Below are 21636 nucleotides of genomic sequence, written 5' to 3' on the forward strand. Positions count from 1 at the left end.
CAGCCTGAAAAAATGCCACGTGACGGCTTGAGGAAGCGCCACGTGGCGGCCTGAGGAACCAAAGAAGGCCACCCAGGGGCACGGGCGCGCCTAGCGCGGCCCTCCGCGCTTGCGCAACCCTGCGCTCGCCCGGCCAAGCAGCGCGCGGCTGGGCGTGCGCACGACTGCGGGCGCGCAGCTGCGCGCGCGCCCCTGCACAAAGACGACCGCGCGCATTTGCGCGCGGTCCTCCCCCGAGAGAGGGTCACTCGGGGGTGAGGTACCCCCGAGTGCCCCCACCCGGGGGCACCCAGCTGCGCGAGCGCAGCTGGGCGTGCGCACGGCCGCGCGCGCATCCGCGCGCGCCCTTGCACAAGGGCGGCCGCGCGTATCTGCGCGCGGTCCTCCCCCCCGAGAGAGGGTCACTTGGGGGTGAGGTACCCCCGAGTGCACCCCCCATGCGCACAGGCGGCCCCGCGCGCCCTTGCCGGCGGGCGGCCGCGCACACCCTGCTCGCGGCCGCCCGCAGGCGCGGCCGCTCACTCGCACAACCTCCCGCGCACGCCCCCCTTTCGCACCCGGTCCCGTGCACTTGCGCGCACGACCCCTCGTGCTCTCCTCGCCTGCACTCGTGTAAACCCCCGGGTGAGGGTCACCCAAGGCGCCGCACTGACAGCCACGTGCCACGTTCCCCCTATCCTTGCACCACCGCCTCCAAGAAACTCGGCCTAAGACTATTCTCGCGAGACTTGGTCAAAGCCTCTCCGAGATTCTTGCCACAAAACTCGGAACACGCGACACATGGATGCCCCTCTTGTTGCTATAAATAGGAGGTCACTTTCCCTCATTCAGTATGCAATCTCTGGTTCTCGCATTTACTCTCTTACTTTCGAATACTCAATTTCTACGGTGATCTAACTTAAGCATCGGAGGGTCCGCGCGGGGACTTTCGCCCGCGCTCCTAACCGATTCTTTCTCTAATAGGTCATCCGTTGCTCGAAAACACCTCCGGAGACTCATCCATCGCTCAGAAACGCCCTACGAGACTCACCCATCGCTGCCACATTACCCCGAGAGACTCACTCATCGCTCAGATACGCCATACGAGGGTCATCCATCGGTGGTTTCCCATTTTATAAATTTTATTGTTGTGATCGCGTAACAACAATTATAATAAGAAAAATATTACAAAATTCATTAACTTTAAAATGCATATATATTTTAATAATATATAAACATTAAATATTTCTAATTTACTGAATAATCAAATTTATTGAATAAAATATCATTAAAAAATAATTTTTAAAATTTTAAAGAGAACGCGTTTTCTAATTTTCTGTTTTGAGAAATATTTTTTTAAAATGACAAAAAAAATACGTTTTCAATTTTCTAAAAACAGACTACCAAAACAGAAAATTAAAAATGAATTCAAAACTCAAAATTAAAAATTGAAAAGCAAAGAGAACGCAGAGTCTGTTCTTTTCGGTATTTTTAACTTATTTTTTATTTTAAATTTTTAAAATACATTTTCTTACCTATTTTTAAAAATACATTTTGCAAACAAACATAAAAAAATTTATACAGAAAACTCAAAGCTTTGAAACCATGTTTTGGCTGTTTTCAGCCAAAACCATCCATTGAATCCAAAACACACAAAAAAGCCACTATTTTCACCTTATTCTCTTCCACCTCTTTTATTTTTCTTTTCAACTCGATCATCGTTACCATCCACGTCACCGCCAGCCACGGCCCTTTACACCCAGATCAGCCACCGCCATCGCCTGCCACGTCCAAATCTGCCCGCCACTGATTAGTGGTTAATTTTGTAAAAATTTTGTTATAATTATACCCTTCTTTTGATCTTAAAAATGGTTTAAATTAGATATTAATATATATTTTATGGTTATATGCAAGTTTAAATTGAAAAATGAATGAAATGAAATTTTAAAGTAAAATTTAATAATAATAATAACAATATATAAAATTATATATAATACATATACATCATTATATGCATGCATGTAATATATATATATATATAATATAATCTAATATATATATGTGCCATGTGTAATACATATATATAATATATAATTTATTAATAACATTAAATTATTTTTTTTTTTTTTTTAGGCATGAAGAATTCAAGCCCATGAAGACTTAAAGTCCATGAAGAATTCAAATCCATGAAGAAATCAAACCCATGAAGAAATCAAGCCCATGAAAAATTAAAGTCCATAAAGAATTCAAATCCATGAAGAAATCAAATCCATGAAGAAATCAAGTCCATGAAGAATTCAAGCCCATGAAGAATTAAGGCCCAATTTGAACAACCCATGGAAAATATTATTTTGAGAAGGCCCAAGGATTATTTTTAATCCTAATGAAGATTAAAAACCAATTTATAGAAATCTATTTTTATTTTTTATGTGAGAGCTTTATTAGGTGTGTTTTTTAGCTAAAATCCATTTAACTATTAGGTGGATGTTATAGCTAAAATCCATTTAACTTTATGAGTGCTTTATTAGGTATGTATTTTAGCTAAAATCCATTTAATATTAGGTGTGTATTATAGCTAAAATCCATTTAACTTTAAGTGTGTAAATGCCCATTAGATATAATTATGTCTAATTGAATAATTGAAATTGTGTGGTTTGTATTGCATCTTGTGGCCTATAAATAGCTCACTTGATTGCATTTGTAAGTGTGATTATTATTCTTGAATAAAAGTTTAGTTGTTTCCTTATAATTCTCTCTTTGAGAATTATTCTTGTTCTTTCTCATTTTCTTTAGTACTTTCTCTTATAATCTTACTTTTTTCTTTCTTTTTTTAAATTCTTATGTCATTTATTATTACTTTATTATTCACCGCCTAAATGGCCGGTTAATTTGTGCCTTTAAATTTCTGCAATTTTAATTCTTGTCATTTAATTATTCACCGCCTAAATGGCCGGTTAGTTTATGCCTTTAAATTTCTTGTCATTTAAATTCTGTTATTTAAATTACGTCATTTAAATTTATGTCAATTAACTTTCAAATAAAAATGAGTAGTTAAATCTAATCTTGGGTTAAGGCAAGGACAGTGTCCAACGCCAATGATTCCCAAAGAAAGCCGCGCTTTAAATAAGTAACATTAATTTAAATTTCAGTATGAGTGTGTATTAATTATTAAAAAATCACTAGGTTTGGATTGGAGCGTAAGCCTAACTTAGAGCTTTCATGCCATGTATGAGAGTTACTAGAACTGGAAACGCTATCATACCCAAATCCGGATGATTAATTTAGTTGTTTTGTATATTAATTGTAATTGAATTTATGGTAGTTGCTTAAATTAGAATCCCGCATATCATGTATGGGGATTGCTTAACCTAGAACTATCATCATCTCTAATTGCATTTAATAACAAATCCTCATATTTGAAATTAAATTAATGTTGCTAATCTTTTATGCTAAAATTTGGGAATCAACGGGTTGGTACTGAAATTGTCTTAACTCAAGCACTATCCAAATTCATATTTTTACGTTTAATGTTTATTTCAATTTTTGCCTTACTTTATTTTCTAGTATCTGTTGTCTAAAAACAAAACCATAAAAAATCTTTTTGTTAATTTGTCCAAATGCGTGTGCGTGTGTGTGACATTCTTTTTCTTTTGCCATAAATAAATCTCTCAGTGGACGACCTGGATTCATCCAGAAAATATAAATATAAATTTGGACTACAACTGCACTCGTACACTGGCGAGTATAAACCTCTCACTAAAATAAAAAAAATATAAAAGTTTTATTATGATTTGTTTTTATTGTGTTTTAATTGCAGGGTGAGAGTGCAGTCAGCCACTACCCTCCACGCCCAAATCCGCTGCCACTATTGCCACGACCCGCCACACCCAAATCCGTCCTCCACACCCAAACCTATCACTCCCACTGCCCGCCATGCCCAGATTCACCATCATCGCAACCTCCATCGCCTGCCACGCCCAAATTCACCATCATCGCAACCTCCACCGCCCGCCACGCCCAAATTCACCATCATTGCAACTGCCACCGCCCGTCACACCCAAGTCCACCATCCACGCCCGCCACTGTCCTCCACACGTATTGAATATGTAATATAGTTTTTTTTATTAATTTTTCTTTTCAATGATATTTTTAAAATTTTGGATAAATTAATATTTTGCTATTTTATGATTTATATATTGTTTTAATATTTATGTTGTGAATAATTTAAATCTCAAAATTAATGTTAAATTTTAATTTGTTGGTAAAAATAAATTTATTATGGAATTAATAGTTGAGTCAAATTAAAAATAACTTTAGAATGTACTTTGTAATTTTAATACATTATATGTGATTAAATTATCAGTTATCTCTTATATTATATTTTAAATTTTTTAAATTAAATTTATAATTTATTAATAAATATTTATAATTTACTTTGAATCAAATTTTTTAAATAAAATATCATAAAATAACATTTTACAAAATTTTAAAGTAAACACATTTTTTAGTTTTCTATTTTGAGAAATAATTTTTCAAAATGATAAAAGAATGCGTTTTTAAAAATTTTAAAACAGACACTTAAAACACAAAATTAAAATAAATTGAAAACTAAAAAAATTAAAATATAAAAAGAATACCGAGATTGTAACTAGTTTTGGAAAATTACATTCTCCTGAAAATTGACTTACAAACCTTTTAGGAAAATCTCAAATGAAACACGAATATAATAGTTCTAATAGTTGAAAATCCTTTTGGGAATCTTATAAAGGAAAAGCATGATAAAAAAAGTCTTAATTCTAATGGATTTCAGAATATTAAAAATATTTATCACAAATCTTCATATTTTTTTTTATAAATAGGTGAATTTTCATTTCAAAAAATGTAACCCTCTTATACTAATTTCACTATTGCATCAAAATTTTCAACAAATTTGAGTGTCTGAATTTTCAAAGTATTCGCTCGTAAACTAACATGCACCCTCTAAACTTTATCTTTCTTATAGATTCTAAGCAGTTTGAAAATAATATTCTTAATAAACAAATTTATTGTTAGTTAGAACCATAATAATATCATATTACGACTCAACCCATCTTCTATATTAATTAATTATTTTGGACCCACATGTTATTATTCTTGGTATTATTTTATGAATAATATTAATTATGAAATAACAAATAAATAATAATAAATGTAGCTTGTTTTAAATAAGCTATATCACATTAATGGTTAACTAATAACAAATATATATTTATTTAAATATTAAAAATTAAATATAATAAATATATTTTATTAAATTTTGAATAAAATTCGAAGAATACACTTAACATTAGGGGAGGGCAGAAATTGAATTTAATCGAATTTATCGAACCAAACTGATCGAACTTGTTAGTTTGGTTCGATTATTTTATTGCAATGATTCGGTTCAATTATATTTTCTAGAAAGTTTAGTTTTTGATTTTTGGTTCAAATTTTTTTGTCGGAATAACTGAACTGACTAAAGTATAAAATGACGTCGTTTTTTAAATCTTTTCTTGAGTTGGTGTTTAAAGTTTAGAATATATTTTCGTATATTTTTTTTTTGTCAATTGGTTAATTTTAGTGCTTCAATCTATCGAAAAGTTCAATTTTGTGTGTTAGTTTGATTTTTGGTTCGGTTTATACATTTTATGTTTGGTTAGTTTGATTACTAGTTATTTGATTTGATCAGTCAGTTCGATTCAATTTTATCTCCCGATTCAGTTAATTCAGTTAGTTAATTTTAGTCGGTTCAACAGCCATATCAAAGATTTGCCCACCCCTACATAGCAATTAGTATTTTATCTATTAAATTTAACATTATTATTTAATGAGTATTGGATACTTCACTTGAGTTTGAGAACTCACTGTATTCCCAAATCACTATCCTACTTGGGATTTTGCTAACTTGTGCCCCTATTATAAATAACATTTTGATAATTGATGTTGTCTATATACAATAATAAATTTATTTATAGTGGAAGAGCTTCTCAATCGAAGTCTGCGAGAGATCTAAAAAGAAAAAAATTAGTTAGGTACATAAGTGAGCCTCCCATGTAGGCTCTCTAATACTTAAGTTAGCCTCTTGGTTTTAATATAGAATGTACAGTAAGTAAGACTATAATCAGTATAAAGTTTTAAATATACCTTAACTAGAAGAGGGTTCTCCTATAAAGAGGGTGAGACTGGAAAAGCCACATTTTTCAGCAAGCATATCGGATGCCTTTCCAAATTTGTAGACACACATTGAAAGTAAGGTTGACTCATTCTTAACGATCTCATTTGAATAATATATGGAAATCAAGTCTCTTGGGATATGTAGTCGCCTAAAAGGATTTTTCACATTATTAGGAGAGAGGCTTATAGGTTTTAGTGATCCACATGAGTCCTATGAACAAAGATCTTACAATGATTGAGTGACCTATGAAAATCTCTCAAAAGGGTCCCTCGAAGACATCAAAAGAGACTTTCAAGATGGATCTCTTGGTCCAAGGTTAGTCGAGCCTCTCAATCTTAAGTCAATCGAGGTTTCTCGATTTCTCAAGACTCTCGATCAACCTTTAAGCCTTATTTCTTTTAAGCTTATTCTCATTTTTGGGTATAATAGTATAAATGTCTTATTTAGGAGGGACTGATCGCATGTCCATTAATAGTGTATAAACTTGCGATCATATTTGATTTACCCGTACGCTGAACCAAGAGGAATGCCAATCTCCTCCAAAACTAGGCCGGTGAAGTTTGAATTCTTAAGTCATTAAAAATAATAATAATCATATAATATTTTTAAATATTTTATCAACAAATAAAAATATTTAAATTTAAAGGCTAGAGTTGTTGTTATTATTGTTACATTTAAAATTTTAAAAATATAAATCAGTGGTGTTTATTTGGTCAATTCACTGGCGTCCCTTCACGACTGTAAAACAAAAAGATCATAAGTTTTAAAAAGAGGTAAATAGCTAGTTTTAAAAAGAGTTAAATAGCTCTAAATCGAAAATTGCCCATAGTCGAGTAATCCCTCAACTTTCCCACATTAATCACCACCTTAATTAAGGAAAATACTATTTCATTAAATGCTAAACACTAAACATTAATCAAATTTTGTTAATTCATAGGTATCATTAAAAATATCATAAACCAATATCAAAATAACGTTTTGGAACATCAACTGTTGGTGATTGAGCTCAGGTCAGCCGACAATCATACTGTCTGGTCTGGTCATTTCTTGCTGTGTTTTGAGGTGGCCGCCTTTCTTGGGATGCATTTTCCGGTCATCTTCCCACTCGTCTCCCTCTTCCTCTCGGCAATCTCCTCTTTCATGCCGCCTTCTCCGTCCTCTTGGCTCCTGCCCCTGCTTCTGATCCAATCCAATCCAATCAAAATATGGTCATCAAATGGGTTTTAGTTTGGTTTTTGTGAAGACCAAAGACCAAATCAAAAGCAATGAATAACTAATTGGTGGTACCAACCGTTCTTCATTGTAAGAAGATGATCTCTTCAAGCCTAAAGGCTGAAGCTGAGCTCGCTCCTCAGCCATGGCTTCCACAATGCTCCCGCTGAAGTACTCTTTCTCTTCCGCCTGCAAATTCCCAAACCTGGGGTTCTCCGACATGCACCTGATCATGTCCGCCTCCACCCCCGCCGCCGCCGCCGCCGTCTTACTCACCACCACCTTCTGGAGACTAGCCCCAGTACTCTTTCTCGCCGCCCCGCACGGCGGCGGCGGCGGGTTCACGAGCGGCACTGGCACACTCTTCCCTCTGAACGAGGTCGAGCCGCCGCAAGAAAAGAGTTGAAGCAGCACCGAGTTGCGTCCCGTGAGTGACTCGGCGGCAACTGGGTCCCCGTCCTCAAACCTCTTTGATGCGTTGTTGCTCTCGTTGGCCTTGTCGGAGACGGTCGAGGAGGTCGTCGACGGCGGAGACGGGTGGTTTTTGTGGGCCGTTTCTTCCTGCTCCAACTCGTTGTCTTCGGTGGAAACGCCTCTCGAACACCGAGAGTTCATCGAGCTCGTCGTATAGCTCGTCTTATCTTCAACCTCTTCTTCTTCTTCTTCTTCACCATCATCCTCTTCCTCCGGTTCAGATTCTGATCGTCGTTTAGCCGCTTCTGGTCTGCGTTTATGGCGGAAGCTGGTGCCGGGGACTACTAACACTTCTCCCCCAAGTTGAAGCTTCTGAAATTTTTCTGAAATTGGATGAAATCAAAGATAAAAACTCATTATACAATTCACGTACGTAGCGATAACATGAAGAATTCACTTGTGCGTATATAAGCTAAAATTTGCAGAGACAAACCAGAACAGCCTTCTATGAGTTCAGAGCCTTTGAGCACATATTCAGCTCCTTCTGATGGATAGATAATATCATTCTCGGACAAGTCATTCCACACATACCCATTCTTATAGCTCCTTTAGTAATTAATCACCAAATGCTCAAAAAAATCAAGAATAATGCGCAGAAACAGCATAAAAATTCAATCTTTAAAGAGTTCAATTAATACACACACACACCTCTTGCAAGACCAGGAATAGAGAGAAGGCATGCCTTTCCCTCTGAGAGCCGTCAGCCTGTCCATCACATCTGCAAACAAGAAACATTAATCCGATCGATCAAAGATAATGTTCAGAGAGCAAGGTCAAGAGATTTAGTGAATGGATTAAATTGGAGACCTTTAAGACGAAGGTGTTGATGGGCGAGGTGGGTGACTTCCATGAAATGAGGGTGCTCCAGAAGCCCATTTCTTGATAGATAATACACAACTTGAACCTTTCTGAAGATGGCTTTGTTCAGCTGCAGCCTTGGCTTCACCGCCACTTTGGCCGTCGACTCCGGGCTCGTCTCCGCCCTGGGTCTCCTCCCACGCGCCTCCATCTCCGGCTCTCTTCTCTGCGTCGACATCATTGAAGTTGAAAACCCAATTCACAATCCACCTCTGATCTATCTATCTCTAGATATGACCAGAGACAGAGAGAGCCCTCGAGAAGCGCATAGATGCACACATATATGGAAGTCAAAAGCGATCAGCGATCAGTGGCATTGGCAGGGCAGAGGGAACCAAAAGAGCAACTGGTGCTACTACGTACAGCACTGTGCATATGGAACGGGGGGGAAGGAAAGGCTTTTTAGGGCAGCTCTGCAATCTAGGACGTAAAGGCGTTTGATTGCATTAAATGAATTAGGGTTTGGCTCCGTAAAGTTGTGGGTAAGATTCAGAAGCAGACATGGGCAATTGGGCATCGGTTATTGCTTGCTGCTGCATTCTGGCTTTACTTTCTTCCAGCTGCTTCCCTCTCGAACTGCAATGGCTGGTCCAAAGGAACATGGCGCCTGTTTGGTACTAACTAAGATCCTGTCTTCAGTGTTCATGATGATATTGCCTTAATTAACCTAATCACCTTTCTGTTGGGATATTAAATAGAGTCATTAAGACATGGTAGATCAAAGCATGTTTATGCGCTTTCTCTTTGAGATATAAAGATTTTAACGAGATATTCTTGTGTAGGGGAACTTTTTACATGAGCTTTTACAAAATTTAAGTCCTAAAAAATGATGTCGAGTGCAGATGGCGGGTGGGTGACGAGAGTCTATTGTTATCTCTCTCAACATAATTGGCTTCCTCGCCCTCACACTTTTTACCTTATTGGCAAACCCAGTTCACTATCCATCGAGAAAAAAAAAAGTGGTTGTGTTAATCAATTTGGATTTAACCGTTGGATAAAGAGGATATGATTGGAGCTGAGTTTATAGATTTTGGCGCTAAACAAATATTACAAGTTTCGATTTGCCCAACATTCCCTTGTGGTATGACCCCATTACCATGTCCAACTCTCCTTTGTGGCGAAAGTTACATTGTCCTATAGTGGTGTTTCAGCCACGGGTCACTTGTGGAGGGCGACCAAGTAAGATATAAAAAAAAAAAAATCTATGGTGTCTGGCAAAGGATGCTTTGGCTACCAGTGATATTCTTGGGTTTACACCCCGTCGCGGGTGTCCCCCCCCCGAGCACAGGGGAGGAGGTTAAACAGGGCCCGAGTTACCAGTGATATTCTTGTTTGGTGCCTGGGGGTTCGCCCCCACCGGTGATATTCTTATTCTTGTTGGGCACATGGGGGTTTGCCCTAACTTTGGCCCAATATGCATGGTAGGAACCTACTCTTCCTTTGGGACCTATGTTCTTTAGGTGCAGACTTGGAGTGCTATTAGGGAGCTTCTAACGTGCGATTTGGCCCCCAGAGGACATCCATTTGCAAGCTATATTTGCTACAATGTGTTAGCTGCTATTGGGCGATTCACAATTCCTTGGTTCACTTGGGAGCTCTTTTGCTTTTGACAGGTGTTGCAAGTTTTACGACTTGACATGCTAACAGTTTTGAGAAGGGGACTCAACAGTGATCATCAAGGCTATTTAGGCGCGAACTCACTTAATAGACTCCTTATGGACATTTTATTCATTCTATGTTATGTATTTTAGAGTAGGCTCAATGTAATGATGTGATGCATGTTGGGAAAGAGGGCAACAAATTAGCTCATCTTTTTGCCTAGTTAGGTACAGCAATGAACCATTCTCAAGTTTGGTATGATGATTTCCCTCCATCTGTGGCGCCTATCCTTGTTGCTCATTTGGTTTAATTGAAGTTTTGGTCCTTTTGATAAAAGGAAAAATAATAATAGTTTGAGTGAGAGTTTGCGTGATCAAATCATATCATGATGGTTAAGATATCAATATTCTATATAATGCAAATATAATATAATAAATATACATCAATTTAGAATTATTATATTATTCACATCAAATAATATAATAATTACCCAGTACAAACAATTTCAGAGACAAAACATACGCCTCATAAGGTGGTGGAGCACACACACCACCCCTACTTGTTACCCTGTGTTGAAGCGGGCAACAAATCATCTCTGCACATCATTCTTTCTATTGTGTAATATATTTTTTATTTTTTACAAGACATGATATGGAAGATCTTAATGTCCTTAAATATCATAATATTTTTTCAAATAAAGATTTTCTCCAATTTTTAGAATATAATAGAGTTGTAAGATAGCTTTTTATTTTTGCAAAGGATAAAATTAAATGCTAGGAGCCCTTTCTATTGATACATCATTCTTCTTTTTTTTCTTGCAATTTTTTATTTTCTTCTCCTGCTCTTTTTGGTACTTGTAAGAAAAACGATAGCCATGGTCGAACTTGTGGGTTCAACCATGGCTTCTCTTTCTTCTTACAATTTTTTTTTTCTTCTATTAATCTTCTTCTTCTTTTCTCTCTTTTTCACACTCGTCAAAAAATGACGATCACCATTGGTTTGGCCATTTCTTGATTGCCACAAATTTTTTTAATGGCAAGACCTCTACACAAACTTGTATATTAATCCAAACAAGTATAAAAAAAGAAAAAATAAAAGAGAGAGAAGTTACAATCTATTAAATCCAACCTCTATATATATATATATAAATGAGATAATAATAAATTCTAAAATATTAGAGATAAAAGGAATTTTATGTTAATTAAATAAATTACCAAATTCTACCACGTCTTACGCACAAACAATGATTATCTTAGTCACATCTTAACTATTATTATTTTAAAGTGTGATAGTCATCTTTATCATTGTAATTATAATAATTATAATTTAATTATTATTATCTCAAATAAAATAAACAACAATTGTCTTCATTATATCTTAATTACTATTATAATTTAAGAAAAGTTAAAGTCTCTTTAAAATTACAAAATACGATTTTAGATAAATATGACTCAACATATTGATTAATCTCATAAATCATAAAATTCATAAATCATATCACTATAAACTTTGGATTCTTTATCCAAATTGTGGTTGGGGTAAAAGTAAAACTCATAACATATTATTAAGCCTTGAAGCAAAAGGGTCAAATGATTAAAAATGATGCCTTTGACCCCCTTTTATTAGTGCTTTCAATTCGTGTTGCCACTTAGTCAAAACCTCTAATTATTCAACTTTTTCATTTTACTTATTTACTTACATCACTAATTATATTATTATTATTAAATATTTAAAAGTGTTTATAAATTTGCCTCCTTTTAAGAGATACATTTTTTTTTTGTAATATATCGAACCTCTTCTTTTATATCGTTTTCATTTTAATTTATGGCCCACCTAAATGTGTCGATGATCATGAATATCTTAAAAGTTTTTTTTCCTTTATAAATTACTCTCATCGTGTACAATACTTAACAAAAGTATAACGATATCTCTAACATTTAAAAAATAATAAAGACTTTTTTGAACTTTAAAATTATTATTATACTTTTGTATTGTTATTTTATGGATGTTAAAAAAATTAATATAATAAAAAATTCTCTTTTTTTTTCTCTCTCACTCCCTCTCTTTTTTTTATGAATTAATCAAAATTTAATTTTGTCAATTTCTCTTTTAATTGGATGATGATTTAGTCATCGTCAAATTAAATAAATATTGATAAATTACTAAAATTTAGCTAGTTCATTGGAAAAGAAAAGATAAAAATAAAGAAAAAAAAGAATAAAAAGATATTTATATCATTTAAACAATTATATAAGAAAACATAACTATGTAAAAATAAAAAGAAAATACCCTTAATTTACCCTACCTTAAATAGGGAGGGTCCGATCCGATTGAGAAATGGTGCAGTTTGGACTTTAGAAGGTTGTCAACTCCGCATAGCGTAGGCATTGTAGGGGTGCCTTTATAGACTGTTAATGCCCTTAAGACAAGCCATGATGTGACCCAAACGTGTCCGCCTTTTGATGCAAACAGTTCCTTTTCTAAATAAAACTATTTTTATAATATTTTACCAAAATTAAAACATAAATTTACTAAAATTTCGATTTTTCTAAATTAAACCTGGTTGAATTTGTTAGTTTGGTTCAAATTTTTTTTTTATATCAATCTAGTTTGGTTAATTTTTTGTAAAAAGTTTAATTTTTAATTTAATTTTTTAATTAAAATAATCAAACTAAGCGAACACACAGAATTTTAAATAATGTTATTTTAATATTTATAAAATAATATTATTTTCTTTGATTTTATATATTTTTTAATCATTATTTTGATTTTTTTTATTTTTTTTGTGTTTCTTCGATTTAATCGGTTCGATTCGGTTTATATGATTTGTATTCAATTTTTTCAGTTATTAACTAATTTGATTTTTTGAATTAATCGATCGATTTAGTTCAATTTTGATCTTCAGTTCAGTTTAATTAATCAGTATCGAATCAATCATTTACACACTCTTAATTTTACTAATAATAAATGTTATTTTAAATTTTTGCTTTTGTGAAAGGTGAGGAAAAGGATTAAAATTATTTTAGGACAAATTATTTGTGATCAACAATAAGATTACAAATATACATATAACAATATTAATAATATTTTTAATAATATAATTAGGTAATATATTATTTTTCCATAAAAATATTTTTTATTTTTTGTGTTAATTCTAATTTTTATTCTTCTGAACATATAAAAAAAAGATATATTAATGAGTTGTTGGGTTATTTGACTTCTAAAAGTCACACCTTTATATAGACAAATTAAGGGTTAATATAGACTAAAATGATGTCATTTGGATAATCGGATTCTATCTTGAGTGTGAATTGAGTGAGCTAATTATGGATACAAGTCGATCGCGGACCCTCCTTTATACTTCTTGATTGAATAGTTTTGATTTGAATTTTTGAGTAAATCAAACTCTTTAGGCCTCATTTCGTTAGGCGCTTAAATTAAATCTAAACTATTACGAACCCCTAAATGATAAGAGATTCTATTACTATCGATCAAACTATAAATCATAATTTGTTTATATTTTGTTTAAATCATGATTTTGATAATATAAAATCAAGAACTTTTATATGAATTTTTAAACAAAGGAAAATGGTGAACGATTTATTAGTAGAGTATTTTTTGCTACAGGATATATTATTTTTGGTGAATATTATATATTACATAAATAATACAATTTTACGATTTAATAAGATTTGGTTTTAATTTTTTTAAAGACAAATTAAAACCAATCAAGAAATTATATTTTTCAAAATACAAACTAAACCATATTTAAGAAAAATAAATCAAACAAAATTAATTAGCTTAGTTTAAAAACTCTTTGAACTATAGTATAAGCCAAACCCATATTTTTGGCTTAGTAACTTTATGTTTTCTTTTGTGTGATTATTCGAATTTTTCATTTCAATTATACCCTTAAACTTGTATTTTTAAATTAATTTAACCTCTGTACTCGGATTTTTTTTCTTTTCATGTGATAATTTTTTTGTTATTTTGATTACATCATTGCACCTGCATTTTCGAGTTAATTTATTGTGCTTTTGATGTGAAAAAAAGTATAATAAGATAAGTAAATTTAATTCTTACACGTCAAGATATATGGATTGAATTAACTCAAAAATATAAGTATGGTGCAATTGGAATAATGAAAAATTCAAATTGACATATGAAAAAAAAATATCAAAGTATAGGGGTTAAATTGATTCGAAAATGTAGATACAATGGTATAATTGAAATAATAAAAAATTTGAATCATCGTACTAATATAAAAATAAAAAAACAAAAATATAAATTTGAGCTAGTTATACATTGGGAGATGGGTGGGCATTTTGTGCTTAAAGGACCCTCAGTCAAGGCTATTAAAAGAGGCCTCTCTAATCCTCCAGTTAATGGCCGTAAAAGGCCAGCGGTTTGGGCACTTTTATTGGGCTCCGTGGGGTTTTTGGGCCTGGGCTTACTTATCATCGCCCACAACTTGTCTGCTTACTTTAGCAAGCCAAGTTCCCCACAAAGCTTTCAAGTTTAAATTTTTTATAATGGAAATTATACATAAAGTTTGATACTTTCACAGACATTGTGTGCTAATATAACATAAAGTTTATTTATATTACTAGTTTTTTTTTTACAAGTTTGTAATTTTATCTAATAATTTCAATTTGGACAATTAAATTCAAATTGCCTCAATTGAGTATAATTTTATTTATTGATTTAGATGATGCGTGTTCAGACTGATTTGACACATTAGATATTATATAATAATAATATTCATAGGACCCATATGTATGCATAATTAAAAAAGAAAAAAAATGTAATTGCCAGAATAAAAATAATATTTGAGAGACTTAGGTCAATTGAACTCTCCTTAGATAGGGGAACGAATTCTCTCGGACAACGACCAGATTTCTCCCGAACAAGTAATTGGCTACTTGCCTCCCACACGTGCAGACTGAGTTTTTTGTTTCTTGCCTGACTTTACCTCAACTTGAGAGCTTTATAAATTTTATTTGTTGTATTTCTAATAACAACAATAACATGATTTTACGCATACTTATAGAAATGTTAATTTATTATGATTTGAATTCATGTTTCTTATGACAAATATATGTTTAATTGATATAAAATATAATATATTAGTGTTATAAAAAATATTATAAATGAGTGCCCAAATTGCATTTAATTACAAAATTATTTTAATTGCTACTCAATAACAATTAAAAAGACTCTAAACACTTAACTCTGGTGATTACAGATCTAACTTGATGGTATTATTTTTCTGTATATTTTAATATGAATATGATATAAAGTTAGTTTTGTGTTAATTTACTTTTTGGGGGGTTTTTCTTTTGATTTGTTTAGTTTTTTTTGTGATTGCTCAGATTATACCATATCGTAAATTGTAGACGTTTTGTAATTTTTTTCTATTAATATTTATTTATTTAGTGAAAAAAGTAACAAATTCTTTTGGACAAACTTTGTTTTCTTTTGTCAAAAAAATCTAAGCTTTAAAAAGTATAATTTTTCTTTTTATTTTTCTAAAAGAGTTTTGGGAAATAGCGAAGACTATAAACAAAAGGGTAAAAAAGCAAAAGGTGGAGGTGAAAAGTGAAAGAAAAGCAACGCCGCCACTATGTGATGCAAGCCACGTGATTTGTGTGGCCCAGAAAAGGGGGAGAAGTAGAATATTTAACATTCTTTAGGGCCAAGTAGTACATATAATAGTGTTCCAATTGTAGCCCTTAAAAGTGGGGAAGTAGAATATTTAGCATTTTTTAGGGCCACGTAGTACCTGTGGAAGCCCAAGTAGAATATTTAACATTTGTTAGGGCCAAAGAGTAAAACCAAAATTGTTCCAACAGTGGCCTAAAAAGGGGGGCAAAGTAGAATATTTAATATTCATTGGGGCCAAGTAGTAAATATAAAATTGTTCCAATTGTGTCCAAGGGGGGCGAAGTAGAATATTTAACACTTGTTACTGCCAATTAGTAAATATAAAATTGTTCCTTTTGTGGCCCCTAAAAGTGGGGAAGAAGGCCGAAAAATTGCTTGTTTTCTATACTTTATTGTGGGCTCTCTGTCAAAAGCAACTGAGGCAGCGGCCCCCAATTATTGACACTTTCTGTTCACATAAACTGCTCAAAATCATCACCGGCTTGTCCGGTTTACTGAGGTTTTGTCAGTAAAGCCAATATTCGTGGCTAAAAGTGGTGTCTTAATTAGGTTTTAGTTTTTACTGATATAAGTAAAGATTTTTGATTGGTAAGTACTCTCTTGTAAGTTTGGTCAGTACTTGTTGAGTAATATTACATCGAGGATATATGCTTCGTTAGTAGTGTGATAATGTATCGACAAACCACCATTTGTATAGGTCTTCGATATCAATAAACCATATTTATAATTTCAAACCCTAAAATCTCCTTTCGTATCTCTAAAAATGTGGCTCACATGATGATCCATTCTTTATAATAAATATGAAATTGTGAATTTAAACTTTTCTTTGCCTTTGTTTCCTTTAATTTTCTATAATACAAAAAAATAGTATGTCCTATTACATTAATCTATCTATACTTGTAGAATTTATATTTATTTTTTATTTCTTATTAAGTAATACACTTTATTATAGTTTTAATTTTAATTAAGTATTTTAATTAAATTAAAAGACTAAATTAAATATAATTTTTAATAACGTTAGAGATTTATATAAGAGTTATGATCATATATCTTTTTAGTGATGGAAACAACTCGTTAATATAAATATGTACTTCCACAAACGACTAAATCTATCACTAAATTTAAAACTTTTATAGATGTACTAATAAATTGTCAATAAATATAACAATTTTACTAACAAAAGTTACTAACAGATCATTCTACCATCTATAAAACACATAAGATTAGACATATATCTTTCATCGTTAATATGTCATTATTATATTGACAAATCATCGATCAATAATTGATTATGTGACTTATAATATAATGATTTCATATAATATATAATTAAATATATAGATACGTGAAGATCTATACTTCACGGAACTGATCCTACTTATTAGGTTATGTTTGAGTCTGTTGACCCTTAAGAGACGTATTGCAAATTGAGTCTTCATGAAGACATATATATTATTAGTCTACCCAATGATGATGTGTTGCGATCTACAAGCAAAGTTTCAATGAGATTTCAACCTCGTAATGCCATGTGTTTAGAGTGCTGTTGTATTTTCATCATGAATATTTTGTTCAGTAATAAAGCTATTTTTGAAAGATTCATTGGCCGCCAAGTATTGATTATATCGATGAAAGTGGTTGTGACTTGTTGGCCGTTGAAAGTTGGTCGAGTGAGAACAAATAATAAATACTTTAAAATTATTAAGCTAGCTTTCTTATTTTTCAAAATAAAAATTAAAAAAGCAATTTTGATGAGTAGGTGTGAGGGTTGGCGGGGGCTGGGGGTGTGACCGGCACAGCCAGTGTCCGGTGAGACGAGAATCCGTTCGACTTATGGAGAAGAATATTTACCGGCCAGGGAATCTGTAAATTCCCCAGATTCGGGGCAGATCTGGGCCGTTCGTATGACCCACAAATAGAGATTGAGATTGAGATTTGGATTCATTATTAGGGGCACCGTTCTGAAGAGAAGCACTCTCTCGTACGCTTTTCCATGGCCAGAAGGAGAAGAAGATTCCAAAACTAGGGCGACGACTTTGCTCCACCGATGCCCCTGGCTGACGTGGCAATCTCGGTATCGGAGCCTCAACCAATCTACGGCCCAGATTTCATCTCCCCTTCTTCCCTACCTCCATTTATCCCCACCTCTCACCGTCCATTCATTAATCCTCCAGCCCCTTCAACCCAACACCCCCTTCTCTCTCTAAGGCGCGCGCGCACACACACACACAGAGATTTGTATATATATATATATATATATATAGAGAGAGAGAGAGAGAGAGAGAGAGAGAGAGAGGAGGTTTCTCTGTCTAGGATATGATGCTGGGGAAGAGACAGAGGGGTCCAATGAGCAGGTCGGCAAGCATGGCGGGAATTGACGTGGAGGGGGTGGAGCCGTCGGATCATCCTGATAGGGGTCACGTGGCCTGCGGCGAGGAGAGGCAAGGGAGGAGGAGGAGCATGGGGGTGGGTGGGCAGACTGAGGCCGATCGCAGCCCCGCGGAGGCCGTGTGGCCGCAGAACCATGGGAGGATCTCCGGCGGCGGCAGTGTTGTTATGGAGATGGCTCACTTCTTGAGGACTTGTGGACTTTGTCAACAACGCTTGGCCCCTGGCCGCGATATCTACATGTATAGGTATATGTACTGCCTCTCACTTTTGATCAAATGTTTGTGTATAATCAGCTCAACAAAAATAGCGTTTGAGTGGGTAAAAACAGATAAAAATTTCAACAAGAATGGCATTTTTAAGTATCGAATTAGTGTCATCAGAATCCCAAATCTGTTCAGAATAGTAGAATCGTGAAAGAAACTAAAAACAACAGGAGGTTCGATCACATTCAGAAAAAACGGTAGCTTTTCGCTAAAATAAGGTTTCTCTCTCTCTCTCTCTCTCTATTAAAGGCTGTAATCTTCTTTCAAATATTTTTCGGGGTTTTCAGGGGGGATACAGCATTTTGCAGCCTAGAGTGCAGGGAGAAGCAAATGAAGCAAGACGAGAGAAAGGAGAAGTGCCATTCGGAAGCTTCAAAGAAAGAAGAAAACCGGCAACAGCAATCAGCAGCAGCTTCGGCCACACCCGAGGCTTAAAGCAAGCAGAACAACAGACTCCACTGTTTAATTGTCTGCTTTTGAACTGTCCACATATATATATGGTAGTTTTCACCTTCATTTGCAAGAAATGGCGGTGATATATATATATATATCTATCTGTGGTGGGTGTGAATATGAAGGTACGTATATAGCTAGGGTTCAATGGGTGTGAGAGGGCAAAAATCATGAGCCTTGGATTGCCATGTCCTGTCCTTCGTCTTCCCCAACTTTGTTAAGTGTTTGGTGAATTCAAGAGGCCGATATGCCGACAATGCAAATATGCCAGTCCTTTTCTTTCTTCTTGTCTGTCTTGTTAATATATGGGGAGAAGAACAGTGGCAGCCATTACTACCGTTTAACTCCCACCCCGATTAATCACTAAATAATTACGATCACGAGAGATAGATAAAATAATGATGAGATTAAATATTGTTGTGACTCGTTTAATAAATGAAGACTTATTTAAAATTATAATTATAAAGAAGAGATCAACGAATTGGATTGTGTTACTTCTCTTTCTTTTTGACTCCAAGACCGGGCATGGATATTTGAGTTCTACCACTTCAACTTGTTCCTTGCAGCCCAAAAAAAAAAGGTTGGCCGTCGGATGTGGGTCCTATAGCATTGAAAGGTCTGGCTCTGATAACGGTGCATGGGGGTGACTGGCACCTGTAGGCGCTTCAACACTCAAGTAAGAATGAAAATTGGTAGTATAACAGCAAGGTTAAAGAAGAATGTATCTTGACTCTTGATAGAGCTGGTTTATATAGAATGAGCATATGTCTTCCTGCATGCATGTTTACATCGGGGCGTTGCAAGATAATGAGATTGGATATTTGGTGTTGATGGGGCTCCCTAACGATGGCATAATATTGATAGGATCTTCATTAAATATGGATGGAATCTGCCATTAATGAGGATAAGATCTAGAACAGGCGCAAGAGTGTTGAGTATACAAAGGTGATGATGATCATTGTTGGTAGATATAAAAAGGGCCGAGATTGGGCTAAGAGGCCAATAAAGGTCTTGGACTTCTACCAGACCAAACTCGATTGGGCCAAAATGATCCACAATTGAAGGCTCACAATGCAGTAGTATTAGGGTTTTGAGTTGCTCTTGAGGTATTAGGGGATGTAGAAACTTTTATACTGGAGGGAGGGGCAAAATTGTTTATCGATTTATCCCACATTGGTGGGATTACCTAGCACCTGACTTATTTTATATTTCTTTTTTTTGAATACCACCTCAATATGCATTTTAAATTGGTAAGGTTTCTTTCTTGTAGAATTATTTATGAGCATGTATGCGTGGTAGTTGATTCTTATTGAAATCATATTTGATTTGTTTTTTTTTTCTTATTATTTTTGTTTCAAAAAAAGTAATAGCATGATTTACTCACTTGTTGTACGTACTATCATCAATTAAAAAATTGAACTTCATTATTGAACCAACTCGATGGACCCCAAGAAAGGCCTTTTAAATTTATGTTCTAACCCTAAAATCTCTATCATTTGTAAATTGTCATATTATTAATTTTGCTTGCAATTACTCTTTGTTGGATTGATTTGTATGTATGTATTTTGAAATGTTAATTCATATCTAATACCGCAAAAATCATTCCTATAAAATTTAAGATTTTGGTGTGGTACGAGTTTTGAGAAATAAAATTTTGAAATTCTATATAGATTTCGAAATGAAAACCTCAATTGTTCATAATTAATTTTGATGGGTTCGATTTTGTTCTATGATTAACTTGGTTTCGGGTCTAAAATTATAATTCTAATCATATAGTTACATGCAGCGGGTCTAAGATGATATAAAACTTGAATCAATTCCTCTATATATGAGCACCTCTAGTTACTCAATCTACCCGCACGCCTCACAACACACATCCTGTCTCCCCCAAGTAACACTAAACAAAAATCCTCTATTAGCTAGGGTTTAGGTGAATCGATTGAAGGGTTGATATCTTGCATTCTCGTATATATTCTCATGGGTCTTGGACTTAGCAATAGTGCATTTTAATTTCCAATGGAGCTTTAGTGGCTAAGTTTGGTAGTGGGATCTACGGGACTATTCTACACTCTAATATATAACATCTAGTAGCTATATATATATATATATGTGGTTTGTGTTGTTGAAGTTGGGTTTGTCTTCTTGCTTTTGCTTGAGCTTTCACTACAAGCGATTGAGCATTAATGTTTGCTAGCTAATTCTAGGGCATGCATGGTTCTTGAGGAAGCATTTTAGGTGGTTTCTTTTTGTCGTGCGGAATTGCATTCTTTTTGAGTCATGTCCATGCCCTTTTGAGTCATGTCCATGCCCTTAATTAATTCGTTAGGCTCTTTAGGCTACAACTTGGTAGCTTTCTCTTTGGTATGATCTCTCCATCCTTTCATGCTCATTCTTAAGCATGCATTCTAGCTAGGTCTTGGCCTTAAGATCTGTGTATTAATTTGTTTCACTAGTTTTAGCCTCATCCCTTGGTTTGATATGATATCAAGTAGAGTTGGATTATGTTTTAACTTTTGAAGGAATACATTATTTAATTAGAAACTTTAGTCTAAA

General features: G+C 34.4%; 2 protein-coding genes across 3 annotated transcripts; one reads left to right on the forward strand and one right to left on the reverse strand.

Annotated features, from left to right (window-relative positions):
• Window positions 1–7078: 7078 nt before the first annotated feature.
• Window positions 7079–9361, reverse strand: LOC127800199 (protein SOSEKI 2). Of its 2 annotated transcripts, none has more exons than XM_052334677.1 (5): window positions 8666–9361; window positions 8507–8576; window positions 8292–8404; window positions 7464–8181; window positions 7079–7345 (listed from the first exon to the last, which is right to left on the reverse strand). In XM_052334677.1, the coding sequence occupies exons 1-5, from the start codon at window positions 8895–8897 to the stop codon at window positions 7213–7215; spliced, it is 1266 nt and encodes a 421-aa protein (XP_052190637.1). In that variant the 5' UTR covers window positions 8898–9361; the 3' UTR covers window positions 7079–7212. The 2 variants fall into 2 exon arrangements, with proteins under 2 accessions (XP_052190637.1, XP_052190636.1); XM_052334676.1 differs by having other exon boundaries at window positions 7079–7351; window positions 8666–9354.
• An 8626-nt stretch (window positions 9362–17987) lies between these two features.
• Window positions 17988–19367, forward strand: LOC127800164 (FCS-Like Zinc finger 6-like). The gene is made up of 2 exons (XM_052334619.1): window positions 17988–18612; window positions 18918–19367. The coding sequence occupies exons 1-2, from the start codon at window positions 18293–18295 to the stop codon at window positions 19063–19065; spliced, it is 468 nt and encodes a 155-aa protein (XP_052190579.1). The 5' UTR covers window positions 17988–18292; the 3' UTR covers window positions 19066–19367.
• The last annotated feature ends 2269 nt before the right edge of the window (window positions 19368–21636 follow it).

The sequence above is a fragment of the Diospyros lotus genome, chromosome 4 (genome assembly GCF_014633365.1).
Source record: "Diospyros lotus cultivar Yz01 chromosome 4, ASM1463336v1, whole genome shotgun sequence".
NCBI lineage: Eukaryota > Viridiplantae > Streptophyta > Magnoliopsida > Ericales > Ebenaceae > Diospyros > Diospyros lotus.